Source organism: Crocodylus siamensis, chromosome 1, assembly GCF_052110815.1.
Source record: "Crocodylus siamensis isolate JL-2025a chromosome 1, ASM5211081v1, whole genome shotgun sequence".
Classification (NCBI taxonomy): Eukaryota; Metazoa; Chordata; order Crocodylia; family Crocodylidae; genus Crocodylus; species Crocodylus siamensis.
In genome coordinates this window covers 141,105,620-141,126,758 of record NC_143395.1, presented here as the reverse complement: position 1 = coordinate 141,126,758, position 21,139 = coordinate 141,105,620, and the positions used below count along the sequence as shown (strand labels likewise).

The 21,139-nt window shown below is 46.9% G+C and overlaps 1 protein-coding gene across 3 annotated transcripts in view; it reads left to right on the top strand.

Moving 5' to 3' along the window:
* The window catches only part of ARID4B (AT-rich interaction domain 4B), a 150,289-nt gene that overhangs the window by 70,796 nt on the left and 58,354 nt on the right, over positions 1–21,139 (top strand). For all 3 annotated transcript variants that reach the window (XM_090044428.1, XM_090044420.1, XM_090044411.1), the window contains exons 9-11: positions 7,358–7,437; positions 10,231–10,304; positions 11,591–11,736. In XM_090044428.1, coding sequence (XP_089900554.1) covers positions 7,358–7,437; positions 10,231–10,304; positions 11,591–11,736 — 300 coding nt within the window. The remainder of the gene's footprint in view (positions 1–7,357; positions 7,438–10,230; positions 10,305–11,590; positions 11,737–21,139) is intronic.

The window sequence follows — 21,139 nt, the reverse complement described above, 5'->3', positions numbered from 1 at the left end:
TTAATTGGGGCTCATTGCTTAGTAGCTAATACCAGTTTTTTTTTAACTTGATTGTAATTATTTTGCTTCAATCCCCAAAATCCTTAAGGGCAATAGTATAAGAAATGAGACGGGGAAAATGAATTATCAAAAGACATCTTGGTTCTCTTATTCAAATGTATAAGTACTTGAAACTGATCAGATACTTACCTGCTTTTTGGTGGTAAAAACCCCCCAGTAAATAGGATTATTAATAATTTCTTTTGGGAGGCTGAAGTAGGTTTCTTGAATTAAGCAAACAGGGGATCTGTATGAATTGAATAAGTGTCTTCCATAATATTTCTGGATAAATGTAGAGATATTTCAGTGTTGTTTTTAAGGAAATTAGCTACTTAACTAGCAACAAATTATTTAAATACCTATTTTTGCGCACATGTAAAAAAAAAATAGTCTGGCTGAAGTCTTTTTCTTTGTCTTTCCAGCAAGAAGGCCTCTGTTCTCCTTCTTTTGAAAAGCTGCTGTACTGCATCATCAGCCCAGTTAAGTCTCCAGTGACTGCAGTAGCTATCATACTCTGCTCTCATTCTGAGAACTTTTTACCTCTCGCCTTCTGTGGCTTGCAGTGCAGTTCAGTGGCTTTCCAAGGGGAATGCAGAACTTCCTGTTTAGAAGTGGGAGTTGGCTGCTTTTATAATATGAAAAAGGGAAGAATACTCAGCAGTGGGTGCTCTGTCAGTGAGTGGTAGCTTTAGAACTTTAAAATGATAGGTAAGAAATAAAATATGTTCCTTGACTGAAAGATGTAGTTAGTTTCTGTGAGAGATCAGCAGCCTACTGGTCAGTACCTTGCATGGCAGTTAGTTGTGTCATGTTTGAACTACCTGTGTTCCTTTACTTGGTCAGGGCTTCTTGAAAAGCACCTAGCCGATTTCCTTTGGCAGTCTCTTGTCAGGAATGAGTTTGTCTGATGATCAAAAGTAGTATTCAAGGCTTCTAGAAATTAAGACTTTTGAGATCGACAAGCTTATTGATGAGTTCTTCTCAGGTACTTGGTGATGGCAGGAGACATGGTTCTTTTGTCTTTGTCTTGGAAGTTGAAATACTTTTGTTCTTTTTATTGAAATAAACAAAATAATTTATAATTCTTTGGCCTGAAGATTGAACATCTAAGATGTCTAGCAGTATTCCTTGATCACCATATCTCTCACAGATATTGGGGTGAGGAAGAAGCTTTCAATATTTATTACCAATGCATGCTTAATAATTCAGCAGGTCTTTATAATTTAAGAATAAAACGTCCTTGTCACAGTTCTCTAAAAGCAGGCAGTTTTTAATCTTCTAGGTCAGCTTTTCTCAACCCTTGGGTTGCAAGAATATATGAAAGGGTCCCTAACAAACTTTAAAAATGGATTCTCCTTTTAAAGGAGAAAAATATGGGAAACCATGGCTTTTCCCTTGCGGGATGACGCAGCTCTCCCTCCCACTCTCCCGAACGCTGGGGGCAGTGGGTCAGGAGTGAGGGGCACTGGGTTGGGACTGGCCATTGATGTTTACAGATGTGTTTTGATACAGAAAGGCTGAGAACCACTGTTCTAAGTGATTGGCCTGAGAAAATAATAACATTAGACAAACAACAATGTGTTGTCTCCATTTACTAAACAGTGTGGGCCCAGGCAGAAATCTTTGATAAAATAAGCTCTGTTCTGTTTCACAGGGGAAGATGAAAACTTTTGTGCAACACCCTTGGTTTGCACAGGCTATTTTCAAAGTTTTCTGCCACTTTAGCCTAGGCAGAAGAGATTCCTTTACCAAAAGCTGTGTTGCTCTGAGATGACACCATATGCTACCCTTTCTAATTTTAAGGGTCTGTCTGTAATGCATCTGGATTGTGTTTAAACCAGTTTCTACAGTGACACCTGTGCCAGTTGGTATCTGGAGAAACATATATAGATGTGGGGGAGGGTTGACAGAAAGAATCCCTTTGTATTAAGGTATGAAGAGGGAAAACGTAAGTCTTGGAGGAAATGCAGATTTGACAGCTGTAGAATGTCCTGATTAGATGATATTTGGTTATATGGGAAAGATTCAGGTTCTTTGGAATTAATCTGACATAATGAAAAGATCATTCTTGCCCTCTGATATAGAGCTTAAATTTTACATGTGCTGTACTACTGTGTGACCTTTCCTAAGGTAAGACTGTAAGAAAGTAGAACATCAAATGCATGAAATTATATGACACAATAGCAGAGCAGTTAAGCCCTAGTACATTTACTTAAGCTCTTTTTAAAAATGCTTATGGGTTCTCTCTCTTCCCTTCTCCCCACTCCAAAAGATCATCTCCTATTAAAATACCAAGTTAGCTGTACATGATGAATTGTTTTAGTCAGAATGACCATTTTGCATGCTTGTGAGCAAATTAGATCATGCTCCCTCATGTACCATGCTAAACAATGCGAATTCCAGCATATCTTTACCCATATACTCAGCTTGGTATCATAATGTGTTGTCTGGACACAAAGCTTAAATGCACTGTTGGTTCTGTAATGCTATGCTATGCATACTCAGGGCACTATGTAAACCTTAACTCTGAAAACAGTTCCTGTCCAATTAGGAGACTTGACCATAGACTAAACAGGCAGCTGGTAAGTCTGTTGGGGTTGGGGGAGGGGAGGGCCTGGGGCTGGGACAAGCTGTCCAGCCAGGGCAGGGAGCGTGTTACTTGGGGGAGGGGGTGGCATGCAGGATGTGGGCACAACAGTGCTGGGAGCTGGGGCTCTGCCCTGCTGCCATCCAGGGTGAGCAGCGCCTATATCGTGCCCCAACCCCGTATGCACTGGGCAAGCAGCAGCAGGGCAGAGCCCCTGTGGCTCCCCACCTCAGGGCAGAGGCAGGCACAGCTGGAGAAGCCACAGGAGAAGCCCCCATGGCTGTGCTGCCTGGCCTCATCCCCTGCCAGGCCCAGCCTAGTCTGGGCAATTGATTTAAAAAAAAAAAAAAAGCCTACACTCACAGCTGCAGCAGTGGAAATTAGGGCCTCTGGCCACTCATTGCAGACCCCCCTTGTTCAGCCGGGGGGTACTGGGGATCACCATCCCCACCTGGCACCCCATGGCGTGAGTGCAGATTAGCTCAGCAGGGTGCTACGTGCTGTCTGGGAGCTGGGGTGGATCCACCTGTCAGCTGGAGCTCCCAGTTCAATTCCCCAGCTTGCTGATCATTCCCCCAGCTCTTCCCAGGGGGCACAGCTCCAGGATCTGTGCATGGGGTTTCAGCAGGCTGCTGCTGCTGCTGGCTGGGGAAATAGCCCGGAGCCGCCACCATCATGAGCTGGCAGCAACAGCCTGCTGTCATCCTGCATCATCCCGGTGCTCAGGGAACTGGAAGAATGTTCAGGGACCTGAACATTTCCCCAGCCCCCAGCTCAATTTTTTTTTATTCCCCACCTGGCTCAATTTGCCTGGGAACTGGGGTGGTTCCACATTTCAGCCAGAGCCTGGCAGCACTCAGCCCCAGTGTCCCCAGCTTTCAGACAGCACGCGGCGCCCTGCTGAACCACGCTGCACCCGTGTCATGGGGGCAGCTGCTGCGGGGGTGCCAGGCAGGGGGAACAACTGCACTGCTTGCCCTCCACTGCCCTGCGCTGCACGATGGCGGTCTGCCACGAGTGCCCAGAGGCCTCTGATAGCTGCTGCTGCAGCCAGTGAGTACAGGTCTTTTTTTAAGTGCTGGGACGAGGATGGGACCAGGCACGGCAGCCATGGAGGCTTCTGCCACGGTTCTCCCCTGCCAATCCAAGTCACCGAATCTCTCCATATCGGTGCTAAATCTTCCCAAGATGATTCGGTCAAATCAATTCAGACAGTGATCTGAATTTTCAAAACAAATCACTGACCCCCACAGAAGTGACCTGAGCAGGGTGCAGGGCCTGAGGCAAATCAGCCCATGCGGGGCCCGCCACCACTCGGATCCTGCACCTGAAGAAGCTGCGTTGGCAGGGGATGGGGGGATGTAGCAAGCAGCTGGATGCGGAGCTGGCACTCTGCCCAGTTCTGTGCCACTGCTGCCTAGGGCGGTCGCCCTGACTCGCAACCCCCTAGGGATGGCCCTGGTCCTCCAGATCAGCTGAACCTGAATTCAAATAGAATACTTTCTTATTTACACAGGCGTACTGAGCAGCCCTCTGTTGCACTCAGTGGAGTTTGCAGATGTAATGGGAAGCACTTCAGAATGAAGTGCTTCCAAATAGTTGTTGTTTGTTCCCCTAGTTATTTTAGAAACATTTTGGTCACTTTTGCAGGGCTTCAGCACGTACATCTGTCTGCTCACCCTCTGAAGGTTATATCTGTCCAGGGCCTGAGACCTCATTCAGATACAGTTGAGATGGTACAGATAAATCACTGAAATAGGTTGGACATGTGCATAGGTGGATCCAGAATTTTAAAAAGGACAGTGCAGTAACAGTGACCGGTGCTGCAAGGATGGCTGCAATTCTGCACTCCCAGCAAAGGGAAATGGAAGGGATGGGCTTCTGAGCAGGGAGGAGGAGAGGATTCTTACCTGATTTGGTGACTTAAAAAAAATCCGTGGCTGCTGCTTCCATGGCATGGTCTGAAAGTGGGGTTCTGCTCTTCCTCTCTACTCCTGTAGATTTGTCCCTGGAGCTGTGTCTTCATTCTCCTGAATGAGGGTAAGCACCTACCACTGACTGACCAGTTTTGCAGTTCTAGGGTCTGGTTAGACTCCTGGCTGCTGCTCGATTAATTCGGTAGCAAGTTAAAAGCCAGATGAGCCTTCTCCATCCTCAAGTGTCTAAGACAGGGGTGGTTAAAATACAGTACGGCCATCTAGCCCTCCAACTGATTGGTTCTGGTCCACAGGCAGGCACCCACCAATTGATTGGATCTGGCCGGTGGCACTCTGCATGGGGCTGAGCCCCACCCAGGGCAGCCTGCCCTGTGTTGCTGCCCGCCCTGGCCATTGTGCACAGCTTCCCAGTGAGGCTGCTCCTGGTGTGGCTGCTGCTGCTCAGGTACTGCTCAGCTACCCTAGCTTCTAGCACCACCTCCTTCTACTCCTGCCCTTGCCAGACTTCTGTGGGCAGCAGGCAGTGTGGTGAAGCCATGGGGATGTATGCTGGGCAGCAGAAGCCCAGTCAGGTTGGGAGGAAGCTACAGCTGTGTGACTTCTGCCCCAGTGGAAGCAGCCTGGAGCTGGAACCCTGTGTGTTGGTTCAGGAGCTGCCCAGTTGCAGCTTCCTGCCCCGTCCCAGAGCAGCACAGCAGGGGCACCTACACAGTCAAATGGGTCGCCCACTGGCTGGAGGGCTGCACCCAGAGAGTGGTGGTGGATGGATTTTTGACCTGGAGGCATGTGGGCAGTGGGGTTCCGCAGGGCTCAGTCCTCGGGCCCGCACTGTTCAACATCTTCATCAGTGACTTGGACGAGGTGGTAAAAAGCACCCTGTTCAGATTTGCTGACGACACTAAGATGTGGGTGGATGTGGGCACGCTAGAAGGAAGGAAAAGTTTTCAAGTGGACCTAGACAGGTTACAGGGGTGGATGGACGAGAATAGGATGGGATTCAACACTGACAAGTGCAAGGTGATACACCTGGGGAGGAAAAACCAGCACCATACCTACAGGCTGGGGAACTCCCTTCTCATCAGTACAGAGGCAGAAAAGGATCTTGTGATGCCAAGATGAACATGGGCCGGCAGTGTGGGGATGCAGTCAGGAAGGCCAACTGCACCTTGTCATGCATTCACTGATGCATCTTGAGCAGGTCCAAGGAGGTGATCTTCCCCCTCTGTGTGGCACTGGTCAGGCTGCAGCTGGAGTACTGTGTCCAGTTGTGGGCGCCGCACTTCAAGAGGGATGTGGACAACGTGGAGAGGATCCAGAGGAGGGCCACCCGCATGATCGGGGGCAGCAGGGCAGGCGAGGAGACGATCCGGGACCTGAACCTGTTCAGCCTCCACAAGAGAAGCCTGGGGGGGATCTAGTGGCCTGTTAAAAACTAATAGTTTTTAATCGGAAGGGACCAGCAGGCACTGGGGGAGTCCCTGTTTCCCCCAAGCACTACCAGGAGTGACTAGAAATAACAATCACAAGCTAGCAGATGGTAAATTCAGATTAGACATCAGGAGGGTGCTAGGATCTGGAACCAACTTCCAAGTGAAGTGGTGTTGGCTCCTACCCTGGGGGTCTGTAAGACAAGGCTAGACAATTACCTTGCTGGGGTCATTTAACCCCAGTACTCTTTCCTGCCATGGCAGGGGGTTGGACTTGATGATCTGCTCAGGTCCCTTCCGACCCTGCTAACTATGAAACTCATGCTCTTTGTCGTGGGTTGGCTGTCTGTTTGTTACCAAATTGACTTATGGGTTCGCTTTTTAACCAGTTAAATCCAAAGTGGCCTTAGCTCTGTCTGCTTCAGAGACTGTCTTTCCCTCTACACTTTTCTAGGGTGGTCACTCTTTGGTATGAGAGAGGTGGTGATTAACAGGGCCAGATACATTTGGGAATTCTTCTGCCTTACCAGACCCATACAGGCCAAAGTTTGTCTGCTTTTAGGGTGTTTTGTGAGTGTCAGCCTTTGCATATAAAGAAACAAGGTTTGGAGAGAGCTGGTTGTTTATGCTTGAGTAGAAGGGTCAGCAGTCCATGGCCTGCAGGCTGTATCTGGCCTGCAAAGGGGTTGGATCTGGTCAGCATTTTACTAAGGATGTGCCAGTTCCCCAGCCATTTGATCCAGGGTCTGGTTTGCTAATGGTGCACCAGTGGCCTCCATCTTCTCCAGCCTGCTGCTAGAGTCTACATGGAGGGCTGCTGTTCCTTTCTGCAGCCTCTGCTCACCCTTGCTGGGTTTGACCAGAGGGGAATGAGTCAGTGTGCTGGCTGAGTTGTAAGCTGAGGCCCATATTTGCAAAAGGTTGCTGAGCCCTGCTTTAGGACTAGTGGCTAATTAATTTCTGTTATATTTATGTTTTCACTGGGTTTTTTATTTAATGTATGTCTAAAAGTTTGTCATAGATGCTCAGTGTATTAGTTGTAGGGAAACCCCCCCCCCCAGTGAATAAACATATTGGTAAGAAGAACCTATCTTATGATTAGATTCCACTATAAAAAATATCTTACTACAGTTCTAATCCTTTTAATATTTATACACATGAAACAGTAATCTCCTGAGAGATTATTTGTAGGAGTGGTCCCTAAAGGTAAAATCCTGAGAGCTGTTCAGCAATCTTAGCTCTCACTGAAGTCATTTGGACTTAAGGAAGGTCAGCACCTAGCTCGATTAACCTCTAAGCCATCCCTAAAATTGTTATAAATGTTCTATACGTTTTTTTTTTACATTGTCTTTGTAATCTTTTTGCAGGTGGTTTGTCCAGATTGTAGTGACGATATTGCAGTGAAAAAGGACAATATTTTAGTCCGTTCTTTTAAGGATGGCAAATTGTGAGTAGAAACATACAAATTCTCAGTTGAAAAAAATATTCACTTCTACAAAGTAAGGGCTATAGCAGATAAAGCACTTTTCATTATTACACCAGCCTTACTCAATACTTTTCTAAGGTTTAGAAAATTTGAAAGTAGATCACATACATAGTACCCTTATTCTCAGTTGTCATGGGGTGTCCTATGGCATCCATCTGGATTGTTGTCATTTTAAATTACCTTGTTATCAGTTGGCTATACGGTATTGCGGACAAGAACTGAGCTGCTGTTGGCTTTGGAAAACAGTTTTAGAGTCTTGCTGCTTTGGTTAAAAGACAGAGTCTTGTTTTAGAGAAGGTTTTGTAGTTCCAGAGACACTAGGGAAGAAGTAAGAAGCGGCTCTGAAAATAAGTACTGGCATACCTCGTTTTATTGCACTTCGTTTTATTGCGCTTCGCAGATATTGCACTTTTACAAATTGAAGGTTTGTGGCAACCCTGCGTCGAGCAAGTCTGTCGGCGCCATTTTTCCATCGGCGCCATTCGGCTCAGATGATGGTTAGCATTTTTTAGCAATAAAGTATTTTTTAATTAAGGTATGTACATTGTTTTTTAGACATAATGCTATTGCACACTTAATAGACTACCGTATAGTGTAAACATAACTGTTATATGCACTGGGAAACCAAAAAATGCGTGTGACTCGCTTTATTGTGATATTCACTTTATTGCGGTGGTCTGGAACCGACCTGCAATATCTCCGAGGTATGCCTGTAATTTCTGAAAAATTTTAAATGGAACATGCTTTTTGGAAAGTTTCCAAGGGCACATATGTTTGTCCATCTGGCCCTTTAAACTATTTCAAAGGTGCTTGAAACTAGGGGTGCACTGATAAAGATCTTCTAGGCCAGTGCCAATGGCCAATTATTAACCAACCATATCGACCCATACCATCCAATAGCCGATGTACGGGAATGCAACACTGCAGCTTCGAGAGCAGCGTCCAGCCAGTAAATCTGTGGGGGGAGATGGGGTGTGGCCGGGGGGAGGGGGGTAAGGAGCAGATTGGGGCCTCCACGGTGAGAGAGGGAGTGGAGCAGGAGCGGGCACTGCCCAGACAGGGCAGTGAATGTGCGGGAGCGGGATGGAGCCACAGGTGGCTTGTCTGGGGGGCATGGGGGAGGGAGCGGGTGGCTCTCCACTGCACATACCCCTGGGGAAGGCATGGGAGGCATGTGCACCTTGGATTTGTGCATGGGGTTAGGGTGGGCTGTGGGCTTGGGGCCAGGGGCTGCGCTGGCCTCTTTTTGGTGGTGGGGGCTGGGCTGGGGCTGCACTCAGGGTGGGTGGCATTGGTGCTGGGAGGGGTGACTTAGATGAGCCACCTGCAGTTCTGTCCTACTCCTATACATTGACTGCCCTGGCTGGGCAGCACCTGCTCTGGCCCCTGCCCCACTCCCTCCCTCACCATGGGGACCTTGATCTGCACCCCCATCCCCACATCCTATCCCTTCTCCCTCACAGCTTTACCGGCAGGAGGTTGCTTTCAAGCTGCCTGGCTGCAGTCTTGGCTGTGTGTACGCTGCAGCTGCTTGCGTGTACGCTGCATTTATCATTGATATTATCAGCTGCACTGGCCAAAAAAAGCCAATTGCCAATAATGTTAATTTTCCTTTTACTGATGCCGATCTGATATGCGGCCAATATATTAGCGCATCTCTATTTGAAACACTTCAGTTGTTACCTCTGTCCATACTCAAAAGACAAGGTCTGTAACAATCTGTTTCTTATTTGAGGCATATATTTTCTACAGTAGTATAGAACAGGATTGTATATGACCATCTTTTCTTATAAGAAAGTAACTTAATATTGATTAGCAAAGAGGAAGAGAGTAAACTAAAAATAGAAAATTAGATAGTGTCTGGCTTTCAAAGGCATTATGAACTCTTAGCTGCATATCAGAAAGGGAGAAGCTCTGCCAATAGTAATGGATTCATTTTCTTCCTCTTATGACAGATTTTAGGTCTGATTAAAAATACTGTGGATATTTCTACTTCTCGATTCAGGTTGGCAGAATTTCTTTGCAGAGGGATGTTGAAATCTGGAACAGTTTCATCATAGTTTAGTTTCCTCCTTAACTCTAGAATATGATTTCAGAGATTGCTTCACAATAACTGATTGAAACACATTGGCACATGTTACTTAAGAAGAGTAAAAGCACAGTGTAGCATTAGTTGGTATTTGGTCTCTGGATACAACCACAGTACAACTAACTAATAAAATGTATTGTTTCTAATTCTGCAGTCTTTTCCACTGAGAATATTTGGGGGGTTTTTATTATTGGTTTCCTTGATGTAAGGTTTTTGTTAATTCACTAAATTAACATGTGCTTCTGTAATTTTCCAAAATAATACTATTAGCTATAAAGGTACTAATTAGTACGAATATATTTTCCTTAATATGCAAATGGATAGATACTCATGGTTTACCCAAACTATGCAAGATGGCAGACTTTTTTTCACTCTGTTTATTAATAATGCACAAAGTATACATTTTATTTAACTAGTCGTAACATTTGCTGAGCAAGGTATTGTCTCAATACTTTCCTTATCAATGGTGGTTTATTTATGTAGTCATTCAAGTTCATTTCAGATTATACATATTTATGTTGAATAGCTGTTGTGTATTCTTTGACATCATCGTCCCATAATAAACTTTTATCTTTCAAAAATATGTTCTTAAATTTTATCTTTCAAAAATATGTTCTTTCTTTTAAAAACCTTTGCTTTATCAATGCTTTCTTAAAATTCTCTAGTGTTTCTGTCCCAAGAAAAGATGTTCGGGAAATCAGTGAAACTTCACCAAAGCCAGATGCTGTGTTAAAATCAGGTAAGAATAATCTTGGAATAAGAAAAAACATTTATGTTTGGGAATAGGGGGTGTGTGTATGTGTGTGTCCAGGGGTAGGGGAGGGGTGTTTAATTATTATTAGTTAGTGATATGTATTGCCTAGACATATAAGAATGCATGTTTGGCATCCTGCAAGAGTGCCAAGATGCTACTTTTTCACAATGACATTTAGAACTGGAAGATGTCTGGAAGTTGTGAAGTACACTCTTTAAAAAAACCCAAAAAAACCATTATGTGTTGCTTGTTAAACGTGAGGTCACCAGACAAAGCAACTTGTAATGAATTGCACCTACTTAATATATTTCACCAGAAGATTGCCTACTTGCAATGGATCTGCATAAACCTGCTTATAACATGGGTAAACTTGTGATAGTCCTGAAAAATCTGTATTCTCACATTTAGCATTGTAGACTCTTCAACAAGCGGCATAGTGTGGGCAAGCAGGCTGTACAAAGAAACACACTTATTTATGACCTTTCTCCACCCAGTCCCTACCTGTTGTTCTTGTCAGCGGTAAGGTCCTGGACAGCCCTAACTTTTGAAGCACTACAAAGAGTGAGTGTACAGACCTTTGTGGCTGAAAAAAACACTTGAATAGTCCAAGGGCTTCAAAAATTCGTCGGAAACGAAGAACACCTTGCAAAAATAGCAGTAGTTGTGCTGCTGGGCCAGTCCCTGCTGCACTGCCATCAGTGCGACCACTGCGACTGCCCTTTGCCCACAGCACTCAAGTGCCCAGCTAGAATTCAGAGCACTGGTGCATGTTATAACAATGATTTTGAGATTCTCTGGTAGAGGCACAGTTGAGGGGGGCCTGCATCTGTATAGCACCGATGCACTCTGAATTTGAAGTGATCCAAATTGGATCATAGTGCTTCAAATGTGTATCTGTCTGTGGCCTATATTAAATGCTCTTTAGGACAGGGACTGTCTTTTAATTCCCTATTCATATATTGTCCAGTACAAGGAGCCCCTGATTTATACTACAATAATGCCTTGTTCCACAAATGATAATGGATGTAAAGAGTTTGCTATAGAATGTCTGTGGCAGAGGCCACAGACTTTACTTGCCTGAACACTTGCATAGAGGGGCAAGAAAAGAGTGCCTGTCAAGGGACATCACTGAAATTCTGTAAATTTGAGGATGGAGTAGTGGGTTCTTGCTTTTGCCTTTCCTTCCCCCAAATTATTTTATTTTGGTGTAATAAAACAGTGGGATGAGCTGATCCTCCATTCAGTTGTAATAAATGCTGGCTTCTTTGCAGCTTTTGATCACGCCCTTGAATTCCGTAAGAACAGAACTGTTCCTGGTAACTGGAAAACAGAGTTGAAGGAGGAAAGCTCCAGCAGTGAAGCTGAAGAAGAGGAAGAAGATGAAAAAGAGAAAGAAGATAACAGCAGCGAAGAAGAGGTAAGATAATGAGGCATATCTGTCCAGTTCACCTCATTCCATGTACTGAGGTTTGATTTACATTTCTGATTAGGGCTTGACAGCACAGGTTTTAGCACATCCCTTGTATCTTAAATATAGTTTCGTAGTTTCTAGGTTGGAAGGGACCTGAGCAGATCATCTAGTCCGACCCCCTGCCATGGCAGGAAAGAATACTGGGGTCAAATGACCCCAGCAAGATGTTCATCTAACCTCCTCTTAAACACCCCCAGGGTAGGAGCCAGCACCACTTCTCTGGGAAGCTGGTTCCAGACCCTAGCTGCCCTGACTGAAGTTGCGCCTCCTAATATCTAACCTAAACCTACCCTCTGCCAGCTTGTGACTGTTATTCCTGGGCACTCCTGGCGGTGCTCGGGGAAACAGTGACTTCCCCAATGCCTGCTGATCCCCCCTGACTAGTTTATAACAGGCCACAAGATCTCCCCTCAGCCTTCTCTTGTGGAGGCTGAACAGGTTCAGGTCCCGCAGCCTGTCCTCATAGGGCCTGCCCTGCTGTCCCCTGATCATATGAGTGGCCCTCCTCTGGACCCTCTCCATGCTGTCGACATCCCTCTTGAAGTGTGGCGCCCAGAACTGGACGCAATACTCCAGCTGCGGCCTGACCAGTGCTGCATAGAGGGGGAGGATCACCTCCTTGGACTGCTCGAGATGCATCTGTGGATGCATGCCAAGGTGCAGTTGGCCTTCCTGACTGCCTCCCCACACTGCCGGCCCATGTGCATCTTGGAGTCAATGATGACCCCCAGATCCCTTTCCGCCTCCGTGCTGACAAGAGGGGAGTTCCCCAGCCTGTAGGTATGGTGCTGGTTGTTCCTCCCAAGGTGCATCACCTTGCACTTGTCTGTGTTGAAACCCATCCTATTCTCGTCCGCCCACCCTTGTAACCTGTCTAGGTCTGATTGTAGCCTGTTGCATCCTTCCAGTGTGCCCACGTCCCCCCACATCTTAGTGTCATCAGCAAATTTGAACAGGGTGCTTTTTACCCCCTCATCCAAATCACTGATGAAGATGTTGAACAGTGCGAGCCCGAGGACCGAGCCCTGCAGAACCCCACTGCCCACGTCCTTCCAGGCTGAGAAGGACCCATCCACTACCACTCTCTGGGTGCGGCCCTCCAGCCAGTTGGTGACCCATTTGACTGTGTGAGTGTCTACACCACAGACCCCCAGTTTCTTAATGAGAACAGGGTGAGAGTCAGTATCAAAAGCCTTCCGGAAGTCCAGGAAGACTATATCCACTGCTACCCCTGCGCCTAACGATCTGGTGATCTGATCGTAAAAGGCCACTAGGTTGGTCTGACAGGACCTGCCACTGATGAACCCATGTTGGTTGCCCCTAAGCATGCAGTCCCCTGCTGGCCCCTCCTGGATGTGTGCCAGCATAATTTTCTCGAACAGCTTGCCTAGGATCGAGGTGAGACTAACCAGCCTATATTTCCCGGGTCCTCCTTCCTGCCTTTTTTGAAGATGGGGACCACGTTGGCCCTCTTCCAGTCCTCCGGTACCTCACCAGAGCACCACGAGTGCTCGTAAAGCTGTGCCAGGGGACTTGCAATGACCTCGGCCAGTTCCTTTAGAACTCTAGGGTGGAGATCATCCGGGCCGGCTGACTTGAATACGTCCAACCCCTCCAGAAGCTCCCTAACTAAATCCTCGCTAACCCGTGGCCCAAGTGTGCCTCCCCCAGGGCCGAAGGGGGGCCCAGCAGGGAAGTGGCTGTTCTGGTCCCTGCTTAGGAAGTTGGAGGCAAAGAAATCGTTAAACATGTTAGATTTGCCGTCTGGTGTGACGACCAAGTTTCTCATGGCGTCCTGCAAGGGCCCCACGTTACCCGGGACCTTCTTTTTACCCCCTATGTATTTAAAAAAGGACTTCTTATTGTTCTTAATCTGGGAAGTTAGTCCCAGTTCCATCTCTGCCTTGGCCTTCCTAACTACCCCCCTACATCCCTGAGCAACTACAGAATAGCCCTTCCTGGTGATGGCCCCTTCCTTCCATTGAGTGTAAGCCTCCTTTTTAGCAAGGAGACATTCCCGGCTGCTTTTGGTAAGCCACAGAGGCTTGTGTGCTCTCCTGCTCCCTTTGATCTTCGTTGGGATTACCTTCCTTTGGGCTTGAAGGATCGTCTCCTTAAGAAGTGACCACTCTCCTTGGACACCTGGCTCCCCTCCCCTCCGGGACCTCAGCGCTTCTCCAACTATCCTCCTTAGCTTGTTGAAATCTGCCCTCCTAAAATCTAGGGCCGCTGCCTTACTGCATGCCTTTGCCACCTTGCGCTGGATGGTGAATTCCAGCAGGCGATGATCGCTGTCGCCCAGGTGGTTGAGCACCCGCAGCCCCCTCACCAGGTCATCACCCATGGCCAGCACTAGGTCCAACAAGGCGTCCCCCCTGGTGGGGCTGTGCACCTCTTGGGTTAGATGGAGGTCCTGCACTCTGGCCAAGAACCTACATGAGCAGTCAGACCTGGCTGACTGCTCTTCCCAGCAAATGTCTGGGAAGTTCAGGTCCCCCATGACTACCACATCCTTAGCCTTCACTACCTCTGTGAGCTGACCCAAGAATTCCTGGTCAGGCTCTTCCCCCTGGTTGGGAGGTCTGTAGTAGACTGCCACTGTTAAGTCCCTTTCCCTTCGACTGGCTTGTACTCTAACCCAAAGCACTTCAGAGTGCCCCTCCCCTGACTCTTTGCTAATTAACAAGGATGTGCATTCCTCCTTAATATAGAGTGCCACACCCCCACCTCTCTTTCCTATTCTGTCCCTCCTGTACAGCCTATAGCCCTTGACATTGACCGCCCAATCATGCGTTTCATCCCACCACATTTCTGTAATCCCCACTATATTTGGGCCGGTGTCTGCCAGCAGGAGGTTGAGTTCCTCCTGCTTGTTGCCCATACTACGAGTGTTTGTGTAGAGGCATTTGAGGCCTCCTGTGGGTGTGTGTACTGACCCCCTAGTCCCAGCGTTACCCTGGCCCCTCCCTCTTACCTGTTTGATTGCTTCGCTCATTGGTCTGGGCTGGGCTGTAGTTGTGGGTGCTGTTTGGTCTGGCAGTCTGATGTTTCCTCCGCCCTCATCTTCCCCTTCCCCTGACGAGCCTAGTTTAAAGCCCACCGGAGGACGTCCGCCAACCTAGAAGAGAACACATGCTTACCTTTAGGGGAAAGGTGGAGCCCATCCCATCCCAGCATGTCTCTCGTCGTGATGTGCCGGTCATGGCTGAGGAAGCCAAAGCCCTCCTCGAAGCACCATTCCTGTAGCCGCCAGTTGGTCTCCGCGATGCACGTTTCATGCCGTCTGCCTCGTCCACTCACTGGCAGGATAGAAGAGAAAACCACCTGTGCACCCATCTCCTTCAGCACGCACCCCAGAGCATGGTAGTCCTCCATCAGGCGATCAGGGCTCCTCCTGGCCGCATCGTTAGTACCCACATGGACTAGGACCATAGGGTAATAATCAGTGGGCTGGATTACGGTCTGGAGCATCCCTTTCACGTCCTGAATCCTCGCTCCAGGTAGGCAGTATACCTCGCGTGCTGAGGGGTCCCGGTGACAGATAGGGCCCTCTGTACCTCTCAGGACGGAGTCACCAATGACGATCACGCGACGCTTCTTCCTCCTGGCTTTCTTGCCTCCTTCAGCTTGCACGGGACGCGGTGTGCGTGGAGTTGCCTCCTCCCCGGTTTCGTCCTCTCAGTCTTTCTCCTCCAGGGCTGCCAGAGCTTTGTACCTGTTCTCCAGCCGGACTGTAGGAACTGGTGCTGCCGTGTCTCGAGCAGCCCTGGCACGGGAGGTCACCATCTGCCACTTAGCAGTGGAGGGCTCATCTTGAGGTGCATCCTCCTTGGTCGTACAACCCTGCAGGGAAAGAAAATAGCTGTCAATTTCTTCCTCTGCCTCCCTGATTCCCCTCAGCCTGCTAACCTCCTCCTGGAGCTCCCTCACCTGCGCCTCCAGGGCCCTAAGGTGGGCGTCTGCAGGACAGGTGTGGGGGTCCCCAGTCCCTGCCCCCCCAGGCCTTGCTGGGCAGCTCCCGCAGGCCAGGGGGTTGGGGGGCGCCAGCCCCACTGTGGGCTCCATTTGGGTGGAGGCCTCAGACAAGCCCCGGGAAGGCTGCGCCCCCCCGGGCAGGGGCCCTGGCAGCATTCTGTGTTGACACCATCGCAGGAGTTCCTAGCTGAGTTTGGGTCCTCTGGCCCGCGCTAACGAGAGTTGGTCTCTCGGCCCCTCCTGCTCGCCCTCCGGCGCGAATGGGAATATGCATCTCTCTAGGATTAAGGTCTTGTGTGCTGACTCTCTGTGTGGAAATCTGATTAATAGCTGCAAATAGATTAAGCAAACTATTTGTTAACACTTGCAGTCAAGGGGCTGGGCTAGTGAGGACCAAAATAGGTAAAAGTTGAAAGCTGAAGGCAGAATCTAGGATCAAAGTCTTGCTCTTACTGATTCTCAAGAACCATTGGATCCAGGCAGGGTGAAGTAGGGGGGAGAGATGGGGATTGAGAGACTTGTGCATCATATTGACACTTGAAAGAAGATGAGAATGCCCCCCCTTGGCTATGATATGTTCTTGTCTATGGCATGCCTTCTAATTGGAGGATTGGGAAAGCCAGTGTTGTTAGAAAATATACATGTGAATTGTACCTGATACTGGAAAAAAAAATGTTATGTTTAATTTGTTAGAAAGAGATCTATTATAATTTCAGCCTTAGGGCAGTTTAACACTAGTCATTATCTTTACTAATTGTCATACAACTGTGAACACATCTGCAAATTATTTTCTCCCTGCCCTAGGATGACTGGATTCAGTATTTCTTATCTCACATTGTGAGTAATTTCTGTAAAATTTAGACAACCGCCCCATCACTGAAGTAAATAACTTTGTCCTCTGAATATATACTTCCTGACTGAAATTTTTATTCACCTCTGAGAAGCAGTTAAAGGAAATGAGTTGGTTTGTGGTGTAAGAAATGCTCAGAAGCAAATGTATATTTTATAATGTGAACAGCTGAATCCTGTAATCTGTTCAAAGATGGAGTAGGCTTCTCTTGCATAAGTTGTTTCAGCACAGGAGAGTAAAAGATTCAACCCTTCCCTACTGTAGTGGTCTAGAACACCAAGCCAGCTTGCCCTCTGAACCTTAGTTTAACTCCTGGACAATAGCGCATACATTGGTACTGTACCCTTTTCCCCAGGTGGGACTTGCAGATGTGGGGGTCACATTTCTTCATATGCAAACATTTATCTGCATTTCTGTGGTATCAACTGCTGTAGATAGATACTGCATGCTGTGTTGGATGTAGGGAGTCACCTTACCTGGCTTATATTAAGACCACTCTCCTTAGACCGCTGACAACTGTTGACTTCATTTAACTTTTTGCACAGTTTCAATGAAGTCAGTTTTGAGGGCACTGCATGCATTAACACAGTAAATAAATGGTTTCTTGTCTTTTTGGATATGTATTTTTACTACAGCTGAAGAGCTGTTGTGAGTTTTCTTGCATTGTTTGTTCTTTAAGATGGGTAATTGTGCACACTTTACCTTCACCTCATAATTCTGAAAAGACAGGTGCTCTAGGAGAGGATTTTCAAGCCCAGGAAAATTCAGGATGCATCAGCTACTTGAGTTTTAGCTTCTGTACAAATTTTCACTAGAGCATCACTGGCAGAAACTTTCCAGAGGATAAACTGAAGCAGCACTGTGTTTGAGTTTTGCCTGAACTAGCATGTTTCTGGCTTTACCCGTACCACTATTGAGCTTAAGCCTACTTGCACCAGACTTCCTTGATGAGGGGACATTGCAGGCACTGTGGATGGATTCCTGCTATCTGTACCCAAAGACTGATTTCTACTAGTTTAGTGTAGCAGTTTTTTGTTAGTGCAACTAGTTTTTTGTTGCATCCCTGCAACATTGACTGCAGTGCAGCAACCTCGTGTTCCCATCCCTGGTTGAAATTGTAGAGAAAACATTGACCTGTTTCTGTTCCAAATAACTGCTGTTCTTGTTATCCCTTTGCCCATCCTCCCTGGATGGAGCTTTTTGCAAATTGAAGATCATGATGTTGTGGCCAGATGGATTACAACCAACCCCTCCCTTGGTTAGGCTTTTTGGGAGGCTACTAGTGCATGAGATGAAAACTGTCATCTATCTATACTCACTGCCTTCATTCCATGGTTTTCCATCCTGCTGTTCTACTATACTCTTAGATCTGTTAACTGCAGATGGTGTCTATTATGTTTTGTCTAAGGCATTCTTAAATAAATGACTTCAGCTGCAAGCGTGGGAAAGAGTGCTGTCAGACTGGCACATTCAGAATATATTGTAAACATGAAGTTAAACCTATACCTGCATTGCCATTAGTAGATTCAACAGAAAGGTAACTTCAGATTCACGTGTGCAGATTTAACACGTTCACATATCTTGCATCTTGTTCCCCTTCCCCCCTCCCCTTTGAAATGATAGTGGCGTAAGGTACAGATTGCAATTCTGTCAGGTGACTCGCTTTTCCTTTTATGGGTAATGTTGATCACGTCCCTGAGAACGTGGTGCACTGATTATTATGTCAGGTTCATGTTTACATTTCCTTCTTGTGTAGTGGCTACCACTAGATTAAATAGTCCTGAGAAGGTGGCCCTCCTTCATCCATGTTGGATTCAGCTGAATCCATCAGATGTAGGTAGCTCAAGATTATGATGTCCTGGCTGGTTAGCATTGCGATTATCTGGTGTAGTATTACTGATTGTCACTGTATGTTGCAAAGCTAATGGCTCAACAATAGGTGAAGCTTCAACTCTTGCTGCTATACTTTGTTCAGCAGTCATGCTTATATCTTTTAATTGGTTGATGTGGCAATGCCAAACAATATTGGACACCACTTGCACTGTGTATGATAAAGTACCTGTTTGTAAATTCGCAGCCACAGCCTGCCATTTCTTAAATCCCTGGTAATCACAGGAAACTATATTTTGGCCTACATGCATCTGCCAAGGGGTGCCTAGTCTCCTTATCCTGGCCTGACTTATTTGGCAATTTCCAACATGCTGCTGCAAATCTGTTTATTTTAATAAGTCCAGCTGTAACCTGAAATTCCAACCCATAAATAGCATTGCTAGCATGAAACATACTGCGTTTCTGGTATGCTGGCACAGGGGTGTTCAACCTTTTTTTAAGCAGGGTATCCCTTCTGGTGGGTACCCCTTCCGGATGCAGGGTCGGGGCTTCAGCTGTGCTGTGTTGTCTGGCTGGGCTTGCCCATACCTCTCAGCCAAGCTGTCAGTTGTTTCCCAGAAGCAGCCATCAGAGCTGCTGTGTTAACAGTTAATTGTTTAACCAATATAATTAGAGGAGCTTAAATGAATATTTTTAAAAATAATATTAACATCCCTAGTGCCAATTTTGAAGCTTAAAAGTCCTCACACATCATTATTGTACAACTTTTTTTTAAACAGTTGGCACCATAAGTACGCCTCCCTCACTCCAGAAAGTGTCTTCTCTTTCTCGGTGGTCCAATTCCCCATCTACCTTGGCGCACAGGCTGTAAGGAACTGGCCAAGCTTTGTGAAAAGTGCATTTTTATTTATCATTATCCTAGCTTTGATGTGGAAATGCTTGCCTTGACTACTTTGAGGCCTAGTTTAATAACCCTTCTAATTGTTGTTTAACTGTTTCTGCAGGGACCTGTGAAAGTGCCTATAGCATCTTTACACAATTCTAATCCAGGGGAATCTCTTACTCAGGGGTGGGCAAAATGGTGTATCCAGCCAGTGGCCAGACACCATCTCCCAGGAGCCCCTGTCTGTGTTGCTGCAGCTGGTTTCCATGGAGACCCCAGGAGTGGTGGCACTAACAGTGAGGCCAGGGTTTCCATGGAGACTGGGCCCAGCAGCGCTGGCAGGGTACACAGCTGGGCAGGGAGCTGTTTTGCAGCTGGGGCTGGGATCTTGTAGTGATGACAGGATGGTCTGGAGCTGGGGCAGAGCTGTGATCCACTGCCTGCATGCCCCTGCCCAAGGCAAGCAAGCACTGGACTACAGCTCTGTCCTAGTTTGGGATAGTGCTATCACCACCGCAAGAGCCCGGCTTTGAAGCAGCTCCCCGCCCAGCTACACATCCTGCCAGTGCTCCTGGGGCTGGTTTCCATGGAAACCCCAGCCCTGTGCTGTCACAGCCCTGCCACTGCTGTGGTTCATGGAAACTGGGTACAGTGACATGTGCAGGGGCTGCTGGGAAAGGGAGTCTGTGGGCCCTATACGGCCCATGGCCAGACTTTGTTCACCCCTATCTTAACCATGCATGACCCCACAGAGAGTCCCCCTTTTTAAATTATGAACAACTCTTTAAAAAGCACTGCTTATTCTGCTGGCACTAACATTGCCTCCTTTGGCATAATCTTCTGTCCTTTATACATTTTTAACAACACTAGGATCTCCTTTAATTTCATAGTTTTAGGAGTTTTTTTAATGTTCAGAATATGAGATAATAGATGTTACAGTCTGTATCCATTTTAAGGGTTTTCCCACCAACCCGGGGTGTCAGCCAGATGGTTGATTTATCACCCTCGTTCTCATGACAGACCCCAGACTAGCTACTCCATTCTCACTGTCTGTCTCACTACTGTCCCTGTTTGTTACATGCACCTTTTCCCTTCTTTTATACCTTACTGCACTCTCTTTTTTACTTCTTAGCACAGCACACAGCCTGGATATATCCTTTTTACTACAGTTTCAGCAGTAGTATTCCTTAAGCCACGTATTAGTTGAGAGACCCTGTTCCACACATGAAGTTGCTACCTGCCTTGGCTCTTTCTTTGTATATTTAATAATTCATTTGTTCCTGTTTCCATAGGCACTCCTCCATGCAGTTCTGTGGCATCCTTTGCTGCAGTTTCCATAGCTATTCTAATCTGAACAGCATGTTTAAAGGTGAGGTCTTCCTATGTGAAGAGCTTCCTTTTGTATGGCTTCATTAAGTAGCCCACACACACATCTGCCTCTGAAGGCTTCATTAAGTCCATCCTTAAAATTACAATTTTCTGACAATTTCTGTAACTCTGTTGCAAAAGAGGAAACAGTTCACCTTCAAGTTGATTTCTCTTAAGGAACCCTGACTTTTTCTGCAACAACCAATGTTTTAGGCACAAGATGCTCTTGGGCAATTTTTATTAATTCCTTAAAGGTTGTGTTTGCTGTCTCTTCTGGGGTGAGTGAGCAGGTTGTGAAGCAAACTGTTTTTCCTCCCATTAAACTTGGTAATACAGCTACATGTTTCCATGGGGGAATCTCATTTGCTTAAAAAAAAAACCCTGCTCCAGCTGCTATATATATACATAGGCCAATCCACCAAGGTGCTTTCACAAGCCCCAGT